General features: G+C 43.7%; 1 protein-coding gene across 1 annotated transcript in view; it reads right to left on the bottom strand.

Moving 5' to 3' along the window:
- Nucleotides 1-14,481, bottom strand: part of TAF1 (TATA-box binding protein associated factor 1) — a 38,643-nt gene that overhangs the window by 12,237 nt on the left and 11,925 nt on the right. The window contains 23 exon segments of the mRNA XM_085546028.1: nucleotides 421-662; nucleotides 1,298-1,473; nucleotides 1,650-1,769; nucleotides 1,933-2,082; nucleotides 2,751-2,831; nucleotides 3,193-3,323; nucleotides 3,452-3,593; nucleotides 3,874-4,074; nucleotides 5,191-5,295; nucleotides 5,380-5,553; nucleotides 5,658-5,831; nucleotides 6,091-6,198; nucleotides 6,306-6,433; nucleotides 7,584-7,751; nucleotides 8,131-8,247; nucleotides 8,995-9,196; nucleotides 9,335-9,553; nucleotides 9,979-10,197; nucleotides 11,431-11,537; nucleotides 11,540-11,656; nucleotides 12,114-12,233; nucleotides 12,981-13,097; nucleotides 14,222-14,339. Coding sequence (XP_085402154.1) covers nucleotides 421-662; nucleotides 1,298-1,473; nucleotides 1,650-1,769; nucleotides 1,933-2,082; nucleotides 2,751-2,831; nucleotides 3,193-3,323; nucleotides 3,452-3,593; nucleotides 3,874-4,074; nucleotides 5,191-5,295; nucleotides 5,380-5,553; nucleotides 5,658-5,831; nucleotides 6,091-6,198; nucleotides 6,306-6,433; nucleotides 7,584-7,751; nucleotides 8,131-8,247; nucleotides 8,995-9,196; nucleotides 9,335-9,553; nucleotides 9,979-10,197; nucleotides 11,431-11,537; nucleotides 11,540-11,656; nucleotides 12,114-12,233; nucleotides 12,981-13,097; nucleotides 14,222-14,339 — 3,436 coding nt within the window.

Raw genomic sequence — 14,481 nt, forward strand, 5'->3', positions numbered from 1 at the left:
TCTCTGTCAGAACATACAACAGTACACAGATCTACAAGAAATCCAAGCCTGGCAACTGACTATCCCATTCACCTCCAATTAACAAACTACACACCACTACAGCCCATAAGCATAACAGACTAAGATCTGCCTACATACTGGCCGTATCTGTTTTACACACATAGTTGTATATACACACAAGATCCAACTGGGTGCAAGAACACCCTTCTACTGAGGAACTCATCTTGAAAAAATCACACACAAAAAAATATATAGTGAGGGGGGAAGGACAACAACCAAAGCTACTGGGCAAAGGCAACTCCTTAAACGCATATACAGCCAATGAATGCCCAGGAGAAGGAAAAAGCCCAAGGTATTTGTCAATACTTTCACACTCTTAAAGGCAGGACTAGTCTCATTCTGGTTGTTGCAGTTACTTACACAGCCCCTTTTTGTCTCTCCTGTCTTTTTTGCCCCTGTCTTTGTCATTCCCACTGTCTTCTCCCAAAAGCATCCTTTGCAACTCCTTCCGTTCCTGCTCTTCTCTTTCCCGAGAGAGCTGAGAACTAGTTTTCTTGTTCTGTAACATATTCTCAATGTTCTTTCCCATCTCTTCAAAGTCACTGTCTTCAGCTGAACTGCTGTCTGTGTCTGTTGACAGGATCTCGGTGGATTCCAGAACCCTGAAACAGGAGGCACCTTGAATGTCAGTTACCTTCTCAGAAATATGAAAGTAAAAGGGACACAAAGGTTTTAAAGTCAATGCTGCAAATAAGCCCATTGTATTCCTGTCTCAGTTGTCCCGTAATCTAAATGTCCAAATTACCAATTGTTCCAAGCCTGTCTTCTCCATCGACTCAATTTCTCTATCATCAACACTACTATATTCCCTCCCTCCTATCAGCTCTTGAGCTACAGCAAGAAATAATGCATGAAAAGCCTGACAGACCTAAAGAACAGGACATAGAATTGTTGCCACTGAATTGAGTTACAGCAAAAGAAAAGAGAAGGGAAAGAAAAAAAGAAAGAAAGTGAAGGAAATGGATTGGTGAACTGATCGGTGAAACTCCTCATGCTATATCATGTGGCAAGCCATATTCACTCTAACTTTCCAAGAGGTCTATGACAGCAAAACAGCAAAGCTAACCCTTAAGTTAACAGTAACAACCAAAGCCCTCTTTGTATTTTGTGGGCTCAACCAGGTGAATCAACAGCTACACCACTACATATCAGAGAGCCCCAGGCTTTCACAGTTCTGGACTTTAAAGGTGGGGACAGGGTGGGGTTCACAGCTGTAAATGTTGGATAAGAAACTCACTTATTTTGCAAATCAAAAATGCGCTGACACTCCTCTTTGTATCTCTCTTGATGTTCTGCTACAGAAAACCGAGAGCCACGTGCAAATTTGCTCATAGGACCTTCTCCTGAACGAGCCTGCTCTGTAGACATGGTGCGTACCACATCAATTACTTCCCATCGGGACAGCTTTTTTATCTGAGAAGAGGAAGACAGAATAGAAATGGCTTTAGTGACATGCAACCAATGTAGCTGATTGTGGATTTCAACTTTCTTACCAAGTGACTAGAAAAGCGTACACCCCTTCCACCACCTGCTGCTGAAACCATCACCAAAGAGAACTCTGTATTTATCTCCCACAGGTTCAGGCTCACCTCCTCTTCAGGCACTCCAAATTTACGCAGAAGCTGTTTGGCATTTTTGAGAGAGAGCCGACGAAGATCAGCATCTGTCCCCGTTACCGTCTTTTTCACAGGCTGAGGTTCCTTATCATCCTGTTCAGAGAAAGATACGGCCTATGAACAACTCGACACAAAAATCTTCCCTGGGGCCATTTTCAGATGCTTTCTCTCCAACCAATACTCCATATTTACTCCCTATCTCTCGCACAGCTTCCCACTTACTGCTTCTTGTTCAATCCAACCCTGGGAATGATACCTTTTGCTGAGTTGGTTTGTTTGGAATCTTCACATAAGAAAATCCTTCACCACAGCCAGTAGGATCTGCTACACCAGTCACTTCTAGAAGGCACTTGCCCTTCATAGCTGCAATGAAGGCTCGTGTGGTGTTCCATGGAGCTGTGCGCACCTGCCAGCAAGAAAAGAAACATGCCATAACAATCCCATTACCACCACACAGAATTCCAAGCTTTTCAATTTTCAGTTCTTCCAATCATTGAACAGCTTGAGTTGAAAAGGACCTTAAAGATCACCCAATTCCAACCCCCTTGCTGTGAGGTCTCCCTACAGCCTTCTCTTCTCCAAGCTGCATAAGCTCAGCTCTCAAGCTTCTTTCGTAAGAGAATTGCTCCAGCCCTCTGAACATCTTTGTGGCCCTCCTCCAGACCCACTCCAACAGCTCCACATCTTTCTCACATTGGTGGTGCCAGACCTGGACACAGTATTCCAGATGGGGGCTCACAAGGCAGAGCAGAGCAGAAACCACTTCCCTCGCCCTGCTGGCCACCCCTCTTTTTCTGATGCAGCACAGGATACAGTCACCCTTCCAGGCTGCAAGTGCACACTGCTGGTTCATGTGCAGTTTTTCATCCACCAGAACTCCCAAGTCCTCCTCAGCAGGGCTGCTCACAAATTCTTAATCCAGACTGTACTCATATCTGGGATTGCCCCAACCCAACTGCAACCCCCCTTGCACTCAACCTTGTTAAACTTCACTAGGTTCACATGGGCCCATTTTTCAAGCCAGTCCATGTCCTTCTGGATGGCACCCCTTCCTTACATCACCCTGACAAGTACCTCATCATCGATCTTCATTTGGAAATCCTCTTCATTCTCTTCTTCTGGTGCAAAGAAGGATTTCTCCCCATAACCTGCATCCTGCAGAAAAACATTACACACGCTATTTTCTCCCACTTACAGTCCAGCCCTGTCACACATTGCTTACTTTATGCTGTAGATGTCCAGACAGAAATAGAAACACTCGTTGGCAACCTCCCTTTGCTACCTTTGACCACAGCTAGCTCAACATCTAAATACCAGGCGTAAGTTCTTTGAGAGCTATTATATTTTTATCTCCCTTCTTACGCTGCAGAACATTTAGCAAGCTGCCCAGTTGTCAGGTGCCTGATTTGCCTACTACAGAGCACAAATAGCTTTAGGCTGAAGGGGTTTCCTAAACTCGTTCTTCAAAGAACTATTTGTCCGTAACTTGCCTTAAAGCCAACAATGAACGGTTTACCTTCAGTCGCTGCTCAGCTGCAATCATGCTGTAGTAAGCACAGCACTGCTCTGGGGACACCATTGCTCTTATCTCTTCCTCTGTTGGCAACCTGAAATCCGGCTTTAAAACCCACCAGTTGGAGTCCATCCCTGAAAAACGCACGGATCAAATACAGAGTAGCACCCTACAGATATCAGAGGCCAACAATTCTTACTGTATTTCAAGATTTGGCATCCCTCTGCAATGCCAGTATGCAAGTAGGACAATCCTGAAGTACCTGTGCGTTTGAAATCAGCACAGAGCTTTAGCCGCTTTCGGATGCTGCTCTCTGAGTGTGAGGGAAAGGCCTTCTTGATGTCCTCCATGCGAATCCTCCGAGGTCTGTCTCTGCTTTTCCAGAAGAGGCGGTAAATGAAAACCTACAAAAGTCCAAAGAAAGAACACAACAAAGCTGCAGGGATAGTGTAAGCAATGTTATTTTTACAGTGACTGCTCCGGACTTCCTATTTAAAGCTCATTGTTTCTTGTTATGTTTACCCAGTAAGGTTTTTTAAGCCCCATATCTGCTTCAAGTGCAGCCACTTTCAAGAACAACGTGGGAAATACACATCTTGAATTGGGAATGTCCACGCTTTGAGCAGAAAATTACTTCCTCCATAGACCCCCTCAGATCCCCGAAGTACCTTTATCATCACATACCTGCAGAAAATCTCTGATATGGGTGTTAGCTCGTTTAGAGTTTGGACCGGGTACTTCGTAAAGTGGGCACTCCTGGCCAACTACAAAAATATCCACTAATTCTCGGACATAATAGCCTTGTCGTGTCCGGATAATCAGGAAATCTGTCTCAGGCATCTTATGTAAATAGATAGGGGCCCGGAAAAGGTTGTTTTCAAATGCCTGACAAGAGGAAGAAATCAAAGTTTGAAAGTTAGATTCCGATTAAATTTTCCCTAGCACAATCTCTGAAAAATATCTCAACAAACCCAAATCCCCAATCATTCTAACAGTACGCCATTGTTAATCATGGTACATGTAGTAACAATTAAGAGAATAACCAAGGATGAAGCACAAAAGCATAACAAAACTTAAAACATGCAGAATGAGACCAAAGGACTTTTTGGCTTTACCTTTAGGGAGGTACTTTAAAGAAAGGACAAATAGGCATAAGAATGCTATAGCCATGGAAAAGAGCCCATAACACCCTCGCAACCCGGGAATAGAAGGCAACAGAAGCAAAGTCTGAAGGCTTTGCCTAGAAGACAAGGTTGCAAGAACCTAATCGGAAAAGCAGAGTGCAGCAGAGTTCAGCCTTTGAAGGTAAGAGAGCTTAAACAAGCAGCAACGAGGCACTGGACTGAGCTTCCAGAAGTTCTGGTTAACCCATGATAGCTTGGACAACTTTGGCTTGAACAACAAGCATTATTAGTTCTGAGATTATTTTCTACCACAGCACTTCTTATTATTACTTTTTTTTCCTGTGGTGCAGTGGTGGAATTATTGCTGCAGCAACAGCCATTAGCTGTAAAGGGAAATGATTTGTTTTCACATTTATCACGGCTTTTGTAACCAGTTATTCCTTACAGCGTTCTTAATTTGTCTCCTCATCTCAACTGCATGTATCTTAACAACACAGAAAGGCTCATCATAGCAGAATTATCACCTGACTAGTACAGGAGAGGCACCCAGCAGACAAAGAACACATGTTTTTGCTCGTACACCATGAATCATGGCAAATCCATGTTTTCTATCCCCTCCAACTCTGGCTTAGCTGGATTTCCCAGCATTCAAGCAGGTTTGGCCTTCTACTTAGACTTCTCTAACAGCAGAACTTCTAATGCCATTACAGAGCAAAGTAGGCAGGATTCACCTCCTGCAATCCCTACCATTCCCACAGCATTTTGAAAACCACACAACTGTCATTACAAAAATAAAGCCAACAACTGCACTATTAGCTGTAAACACAGAGACTCAAACCAAAAATGAAACCGAATCTGGCGCGCCTGTTTTTCTCACCTGCAGTAGCTGACCTGGATGCAGAGAACCCAGGAATGGAGAAGTGTGACAATAAACAGTCTCTCCGTATTTACAGTCTGGAGCTCCTGGATCTTTGCCAGGTTTCTGCAACATGCAGTGAAAGTACAATTAGAGCTCAGCAAGAGGCAGAAGAAAATTACTGCCCAACAGCAAAGCTTACACACTCACCCTTTTGTAGTAATTTTTAATCTTCGTTGCCATGCCAACCTGCATCATTAAAGGAGCATTCTCCTCACTGTATTCAGCAAGAATGAGATCTCCATCCTTGCCAGTCAGGTCCTGCGGGGTGCGCATGAAGAACATTTCACCCCCCCCAGAAGCCTGACGCTCCTGCTCTCTCATCTGTGACAGTGAAAAGACAGCATTAGGAAAACAGCACTTTTAAATAGATCTGCTGTGCAGATGGAGCCACAGCAGACATCATACACAGAGAAAAACAGCTGTACCTTAGCTTTTTTTTTTATATGCTTCAGTAGAGGTTGCACAGCATGCGGCCCTGGTTGGGACAGAGCACCAAAAGAGTATTTCTTCAGGGGAGGCCGATGAAATTGTCGAAGCTTCATAGGACCCATATGGGTGGGAAAGAACGGCTGGCGAAGTTCCACTGCAGGAATAGAGTGCTAACATGGGAACAGAGTAGTTATTAAGAAATAATGACACACAGCATCACAAAATCATCCTCCAGTTTGGTTGATCCTTACATAAGATAACCACGTAATTCTTTTAGGTCTGCTGGTAGTAATACCAGTGCATTCAAACTCACTTATCACCATGCAGGTTACTCTTTGACAAAAAGTGCTTCTCAATCTTATTTTCAGCTAGGAAGTTCATTACAAAGACAATCCCTCTTTCACTCTATATGCAGTGCAGTGTAACTACCTGGATGATGTTGCCTCCAAATGTCCCTCGAAGTCCCTGCTGTTTAGGGTAGTAAAACTCATCATTGGAGAGGTTCCAGGGATCCTTCACCTCTGGCTGAGACATGTTCTAATTCAATATTAAACAGAGAGTGAGACAGGTATCAAATAAACACATAAATCAGTCACCCCTTTCAGTTCAATCCCAACCTGCAAAACATTAAAGCTTATGCTAACCTGCTGTGGTTCTTCCTTTATGACACCGGTTTTTCCCAACAGTATTCGGCTCTTCTTTAAAGAAGATTCTTTCTTGTTTTCCTTGGACGGAGAATTCAAAGTCATTTCTTCCTTTTCATCAGGAATTTCTAAAAAGACAAGCAAACATACTCCTCCTAGCGTCCCTTTTCAGTATCACAGCTGCCTGCTAAGCTGGAGCTTGGTCTTTTTAGCCCCTCTGTTCAGTTTCTGAGGTGATTATCCTCCTCCCACGCTTCTCTTCCCACTTTCTCCATAGCCCCAGTTTCCACACCATAAGACGCTGTCCTCACAGAGGTGGCATCTGTGGTACAAGTCAGTGGATTTTTGTCAGGTGTATAATGTTCCAGAGAAGATCCAACAAACATGGGGTATCCATTGCTCAATACAATTTGCTAATAAGAAACAGCATCTGTTCTGCCAAAGCTGTTCTATAAAGAGTTGAGGGTCGAGATAAAAGGAGTACCAAGTTCGGAATTTTTTTGTTGTTTTGTACTTTAACAAAGCTGAAATTATCACTGGTTGTCAAGGGTAAGACAAAGAGCAAAACACTCCAACCAACACATAGAAAAATTCTTCTAACTGCCCCCATTTCCCTGAGAAAGGAAATGCAATCCAGACTCCAGCCATATAACATACAAAAGGCTGCTTGAATATTCCAACACAAAGATATGAGAACAAGTTATGATTTTAGGAGTCCAAATCAGACAAAAATCTTGCCAACCTGTAGCAGTATAAGCATTGCATACATTCAAATCAAACTCCAGGAGTACTGAGTAAGTGTGTAGCAGTAGTGAAAATGCTGTTGGGTATTATGCAGAATCCTTGCTCCCACATGGTATTACCATAGCCTGAAAGAGGCTTACAGAATCTGCTTCTTCAGGCTTTAATTACAACCCATACTGAGAATGGCATGGGATAGTCTGTGGTTTACTTCCCTCCCCCCTGACTGCAAACCAACATGCCTACAAGTAAAATTAAGACAGCTTGTTCAAAAACACACCATGAGTCAGATCACTTACGCTGAAATTAAGTCTGAGGGCATCGATGTTTACTGTCCCATTATTGCTATTATCCTGGGAGCAGAAAGTACTTGCCACACTGATATCAGTGTTGCTGCCCTTCAGTCAGGCTTTTGATCACTTGCAATTTATTTCCAAAAGTCAGATTGTTTATTTCCATTAGACTGCAATTATAAATCCTTGCTCCTATTTCCACTTTCATTTTCCCATCTGAGTCCAATTTCTGGATGCCACATACCTAGAATTATGTTTTCATCATTTGGATCAAGTGTCAAGACAGGGGGATCCAAATAGGTCTCCATTGCCTGATCATCCCAGATGATATTGTCTTCCCACCGGCCATATACTAACTCTTCATTATCAATTGGGAAAATGGAATACCAGGGCTTGTCTTCATCCAGGGAAACTGCAACAACCATAAGACAGAAATTCTTATAAGCAAGCTTGGCAGAAATCCATTTTAGAGCTCATCCTTCACATCATCTTTACTCAACTTCCCCAATCTTTCTGGGCCTTCTGAGACAGGAACTCTCAAAGGCAATAGAATACTGAACTTGGGAGCAAAGAGGAAGCAGTCAACACTTGAGGAGATTTTGCTCCACTAACACACAGAGAACCTCTAGGAATTAAACAACAGGTCTTTAACAGGTTTTAAAGTAAACATACAACACTTTCATCTACACCCTGTCACCAAGAGGACCCCACTATTACAAAGAACACAAGTGTACAGAGAAGCATATGCTACGTGCACCTGCTCATTAGGTGAATATTAACATCCTTGTTACCTTGCTGTTCAGGGGTCTGCTTTTCTTTGCCCTTTGCCATACCTAGGACCCCTGCTACACCTGGTTTCTGTGCTAGTGGAATGGGTGGATTGAGCAAAGAGCCACTACGGTTCAACCCTAGAAAAAAGGAAAACAAAAGTAACATTAGCTTGAATTTGAGTTAGGGAGGTATTGCAGATTTCTGTTCTTAAATCAGCACTTAGTGATATACAAAGGGTGATTTCCAGTCAGAATTAGCGCGGGTTTACGTTTGGCTGTGCGTATGTTGCACAACAATGCACAAACTGCATTTCTGTGTGGTCCTTATGAAAGGGAGAGGCTCCGTGCAGACAATTACCACTAACAAAACAGTTGGTCTGGCTCCCAGAAGCTTCCTGTCTGATCTCAAGCTTGAAAATGATGGCCAAGCAGACATGAAGGAATTGTTCTGTGCAGTGTGTCTGCCCCAATCCCTTGTTGTTCTACCAGGGCAGACCAACTCACAGATGCTCACATAATGTGTGCCACTTGAGTTCATACTTGTGGTAGGTATAAGATGTAACACACATGAACAGACTCATCATGTTTAGGATGTAGTGGAGCTTTTGATGGGAACAACACAGTCCAGGTTGGTCAGATCAGGTACAGCTGTCCTAACATGAAATTGTAATAAAAAGCTGTCTCCAGAGCCCCTCAGCATTTTGTACCAAGAGCTGAACAGCAAAGAATTGATGCCAGCACCCACTAAAGACAGGTGATGTTCCCAGTTCTTTTTCCTCGTAGAAACAAGGCAAGATATAAGAAACATAGTAAGATTTACAATCTTTATTTGAGAGGAAAGTGTGCAGTCAGCTCAATTACAGTTCACATCAGATCACAACTTACCTTGCTGGGCATTGTATGCAGTGGCATTTCTAGTCATGCTTGATGGCAGCCAGCCTGCCAAACTTGCCCGCTGTGTTTTTGTTCCCTTGTGTTTGACATCTTCTCCATTCCATATAACATCGTCTTCCCACTGGAGCTGTGTCACCATAAGGAAGTGCTCATCAGCTAGCAGATCGTCCTTCTCATCCACTGACTCTGCATCCTGGAGGGAAATAATAGTCTTTTGAATACTGACATTGACTTTACACTTTCAAGCTAAAGGAGAAAAAAATAGAAGTCTCACACTGTACGCTGCACAGCCCTCCTCCAGAGCCACACACACTCCCAGTTACCCTCTCACCTTCTCCTCTGCCTGTCCTTTAACCTCTGGCTCTGTCTTCTCTTTCAGCTTGAAGCCATAATCAAATCCACTGCCATCTTCTGGGATTCCCAGCATGTCATACCAGAGCTGTGCTGGGCCGTAGCGCCATTCTGCCACTTTAGGCTTTGTATCTGTCACCTTGTCTGTATCACCAGCTGACTGAGAAAATTTTGATTCCACAGGTGCCATCATAGTAATCTAAAGCATAGCAAATTACAGAATGGTTATACCAATAGTCTACATATCAGTAACAGGTTTATCCTTCCAAGTTGCCCAGCTCATCCTCGGAGGACAAAGTGTATCTAAGAAATGTTTTTCCATACTTACTAGCTGCCTTAAGAACGTTCTGCAAATAGACTTCCAAGAGCACAGATTTCTTGGTATAAAGAGGATAAGCTCTCCTATTGATCCCATACCATGGATGCAGCCTTCTCAGTAAGAAACAATCACCTGAAGTCACTGACTAGTATTTGGGGAGCAGCTTCTGCATTACTGGAATACAAGCCAGCCCCACACTCCAGCTTGATTCCAGAGCAAAAGCTCTTTACTCTAGAAGTTGCTGTCCAATCCACTACCACCCTCAGTGCTATCTGGCAACTCTGTCTAAGTCTCAGATATCTCACCTCATCATCTGAAAGGCACTGCTCAGGAGGGGGAGGAGCAGCAAACTCATATTCCCAGGGAGATTTTCCTTCCACTCCGCTCTCAGCTACAACTTCACCCTCCTGTATCTGCACTTCTTGTGCCAGCTCCCGATGTTTCTTCTTGCGCTTCCTTCGGGCACTACGCCAAACTGATGGGATATTCTTTCCAGGGCCGAAGAGACGGAGGAAACGCAGCACCTAAAATAGAAAGAAAGCACTGTGGAATGATTGGCCATCTCTACCCAACCTGAAAAGCAACAATGAAGGAGAACATTCTAAAATTTGGAGGCTTGGCTTGTACTACAATCCCAAGCCCCTGACCACCAACCATTTCATTGCACTACTTCAAAAACAGTTGCTGATCCATCAGGTTGATATTAAGCATTAACAATAATGAACACCTCAAAATTATTATCTTTATTTCCAACCTTCACAGCTTTCAAAAGATGTGGAAACTGATGAAGAGACAATGGTGATCAGCAACACAGACAAAGCTAAAAGTCTTCTATAAAGCACAGTTTTCTTAAGCAGCCAGAGACAAATACCGTTCAACACTGAATCAGTCTCTGATGTCAAAAGTTGAGCACCTAATGAAAACAAAAAAAGCCACGGGAAACACCAGATTTGCATAAGCTAAGAGAGCAGCAAGTGGTTTGGAGGAAGGCAGATCTAACTTTGGCGTTAGAGACTCACCTGGATTTCTATCAGAGACCATTTAACTCATTAAATATGACATACAAAAATGCAAGACCCTGAGCTTCTTAAACAAAGCCTGTGATGGAGGCACTCTCAAAACCAAACTATCCCAGAAGACAACGATATGTTTGACATCTGTAAGCTCATCTTTACCTTCCCTCCCCTCTCACATTTCCTCTCCTCTTGACAGCTTTTAAATATATAACTAATACATTAAACACAATAAATGCATTTGCTGTCTGGGAGAATTTTAAGGAGTATTGTAATCAATTTGTTTTCTGAAAAAGGGAAAAAGTGAAGAATAGCAAGGAGTTGAGGGCTAACAGTGAAGATTTCAAATCATTCCTACTACCAGCTTTTTGTTGTTCCAAACTCTGATCCATACCTGAAGACTTAAGTAAAGGATACAAACTTTACAATTTTTTGAGCAAGTCCAGATGAAGTTTAGAACAGCATGAAGGGAAGTTCATATTTAGCAGAAATGCTAGAAAAGAGAGTCTCAGAGAACAGCAGATACTACTTCATGCCCTCATTTCTACAAGGCTTTTTAAGAGGCTCTTGCATATGTCATGGAAAGCATTGCAGTCTGGAAACAGCAGGAACTAAACCAGAAAGTAATGAGATGAGCAAGACCACCTATGCAATTACTTACTTAATATACCCTTAATATAGTACAATTCATTCTTAAAAGGCTCACACAACAGTTTCTGTTACCTTGCCATATTGTAACAATACCTTGCCTGGTCGAAATTCCGGGAAGAGCTCCGTAACGTTCGGCAACAGCTTGGAAGCATCTCGCTGCACAATTCCTGCAAGAGGAAGTGTGAGTTTGCCTTCCTGGATTCTTGAGGTCCCATCTCGGACTCAGAATCAGAGCTGCTGCTGAAATCCACCTTGTTGGAGGCAGCAGAGGAAGGAGCAATGATGGAGGGCAAAATGATTCCAATCCCATCTTCAGATACTAAGATAGAATAAGAGCCTTATAAACAAACAGATTTCCTCCCTGTCTCCAATGCCACATCTCACATCTACTTTTTACACCATGTTATGCAAAACCCAAGCTTCTGGAGATGTCATGAGTGCCATTCTTGCTTAACCTTTCATTTTATTGCATGCGCTCCAGGTGAATTTCCCAGCTGCAACTGAGAGAATGGGATTTAAAAAAGCAGTTTCATTGTAAACATTGGTATTTTAGCAGTCATTAACTAATAAGAAATATCATACTTTACCCTGGTTTTCATACAGGAGCTCATCTCAGACAGTCCCATAACACTGTATCAGGACAAAGACTCACCTTCAGATGCAGTCTGCAGGTAGAATTTTGATGAGATGTGGGTCCTTCCCACGGAACAAACTGCTGTACAGCAATGCTTGCTTCCTTCAGACACTCACATTGCCACAAGGAAGTATTCACTCACCAGTGGCAGCCGCATCCTTTTCATCTTCTTTCTTTCCAGGTACTGGAGGTGGTGGCGGTGGCGGCATCAGCTTGGAATCAATGTCTTCACAGTCAGCATCATAATCATCCTCATCTTCATCTAACCAGTTAGGAGACAAGGCTGTATATTAAGCTGACTAAAAGGGGAGCAAGACAACCTTCCCATCTGTACTATTTCATATCTGTCCCAATCTGTTGAGAAGACCGTGCCTCTTCATTAGCAAGGAAGACCATCCCCATTTCATAAATAAAACTCTTAGCAGTTCAGCTTCCTTCACACTGATTTGCAATATTGGAGCTTATGACACTTAAAGGAAACTTAAATAAGAACTTAAAAGAGATAGCCCCGTGTTTCAAAATGTGTTTCTGCTACACAGATCTCTGGCACCAATAAAAAAACTGAAGTGCTTTCAAGAGAAAGTCGCTTGGAAAAAGAAATCAGAGGCAAAAAAGGAGAGAAGTTAAGACTGATGTTACTCTGCAAGGGGCCAGGACCTCCACTCTTTCACTAACTCTGAGAAGTACCTGACAGCCTTAATAACTCCTTTCCTAAGAACACAGGTTAAAGAATTACAAGCAACTATCTCCTATTCTCTATAGGAGATTCCATAAGAAGGATGTTTGTTTCTCTTCTGAATGCAGTTTAACCCTGATGAAGAACTCATTCTTTAAAACAGGAAGATAGCAAGCAGTGCCTTTATCCTGTGAACATGGTTTCACAAAAGCTTTTATTTTACTTCTTGAAAAAATGAGCGAGACAAAAGCACCCATCAAGAGAACTACTGCTAATGCCAATTGCCCACAAACACGCTCACCTAGCTAGAGCTGTAATGTCAATCCCATTTACCTTGTCTTCCAATCGGCTGCAGGCTGCCCATTGCCTGCTTATACCTACGGCTTTCATCTTCTGCCACTTCATTAATATCTGAGTAATCAACAGCATCTTCTGTGCTCTTAACCCAACCTAAGGAGAAAAACATCTGATCAAACAAAACATTATCCCAATGTATATTACTAACATCTGACTTCACTATATACCCTCTGCTTCTTTTTCTTAGGGTAATAAAAACATTTAATTAACTTTTCTCATCAGAATATTTTCTCCCTGCTACAACCAAAAGCTCTGAATTTCTCCTACAGACTCACAGGTAAGAAGCTTTAGCACAAGTACTTTTCACTTACCCAATGAAACTATCAGAAAAGCTCACCACCAAATAAACAGACAAGAAGTATAATAGCAGACTTGCTTAAATAGGCTTGAAAACGTTCAACACAGCACAGGGTTGAGCAGAGTTTAGCACAGGGAAAAACAGATCAAATTTCTTTATGAGGAAAAAGATGTAAAAAGCTAAAACTTGTAAAAGGGAACATGTACAATGAGGAACAGCTGATAAGATGGGATTCATTCTGACAAGAAAAAGAAAGGCCTTAGCAGAGAAGCTGTCACCAGGCACTGTGCAATTGTTTGCAGCCCAGATGACCCAGGCGCACCCTTTGCTCCCTAAGGAGGCCCCATCTGGAGTACTAGTCCAGGTGTGGAGCCCTCAGTACAAAAAAAGATATGGAGATTTTGGAAAGGGTCCAGAGGAGGGACAGGAAGATGATCAGGGGGCTGGAGCACCTCCCCTATGAGGACAGGCTGAGGGAGTTGGGTTTGTTCAGTCTAGAAAAGAGAAGGCTGCGAGGTGACCTCATTGCAGCCTTTCAATACCTGAAGGGAACTTACACCCAGGAGGGGAATAAACTCTTGGAAAGGGCTGACAATAGCAGGACACGGGGAAATGGTTTTAAGTCAAAAGAGGGAAGATTTAGGTTGGATGTTAGGGGGAAGTTCTTCACTAGGAGAGTGGTTAGGCCCTGGAACAGGCTGCCCAGGGAGGTTGTGGATGCCCCGTCCTTGGAGGTGTTCAAGGCCAGGTTGGACGGGGCCCTGGGCAACCTGATCTAGTAAATGTGTATGTTTGGTGGCCCTGCCAGGCAGGGGGGTTGGAACTACATGATCCTTGAGGTCCCTTCCAACCCGGGTCATTCCGTGATTCTGTGGAGCTCTGACGCTGCCGTTTAGCTGCAGGCCCCCCAGTGCCTGACCTTCGTCATCCAGGTGGGCTCCGTCAGCCTCCGTGCTCTCGTCCTCGCTGGCTGTGATCTCGGTGATCAGGTTGCCCAGTCCGAGGGCCCCCAACCCGGCCAGGTGCTTCTTGGATTCCTGGAGAGATCAGAGCCACGTCCCAGCACGGAGGCTCCTCCGCCTCCCCGTTCCCAGCCCGCTGCCGGCAGCCCCCGCCCGGCACCCACCGCCCCGCCGAGGCCTACCCCGGCCCCGCCGCCCCTCAGCCCCCTCTTCTTCC

This window comes from Coturnix japonica, chromosome 4 (assembly GCF_054131305.1).
Source record: "Coturnix japonica strain WE chromosome 4, WE-NBRP24, whole genome shotgun sequence".
NCBI lineage: Eukaryota > Metazoa > Chordata > Aves > Galliformes > Phasianidae > Coturnix > Coturnix japonica.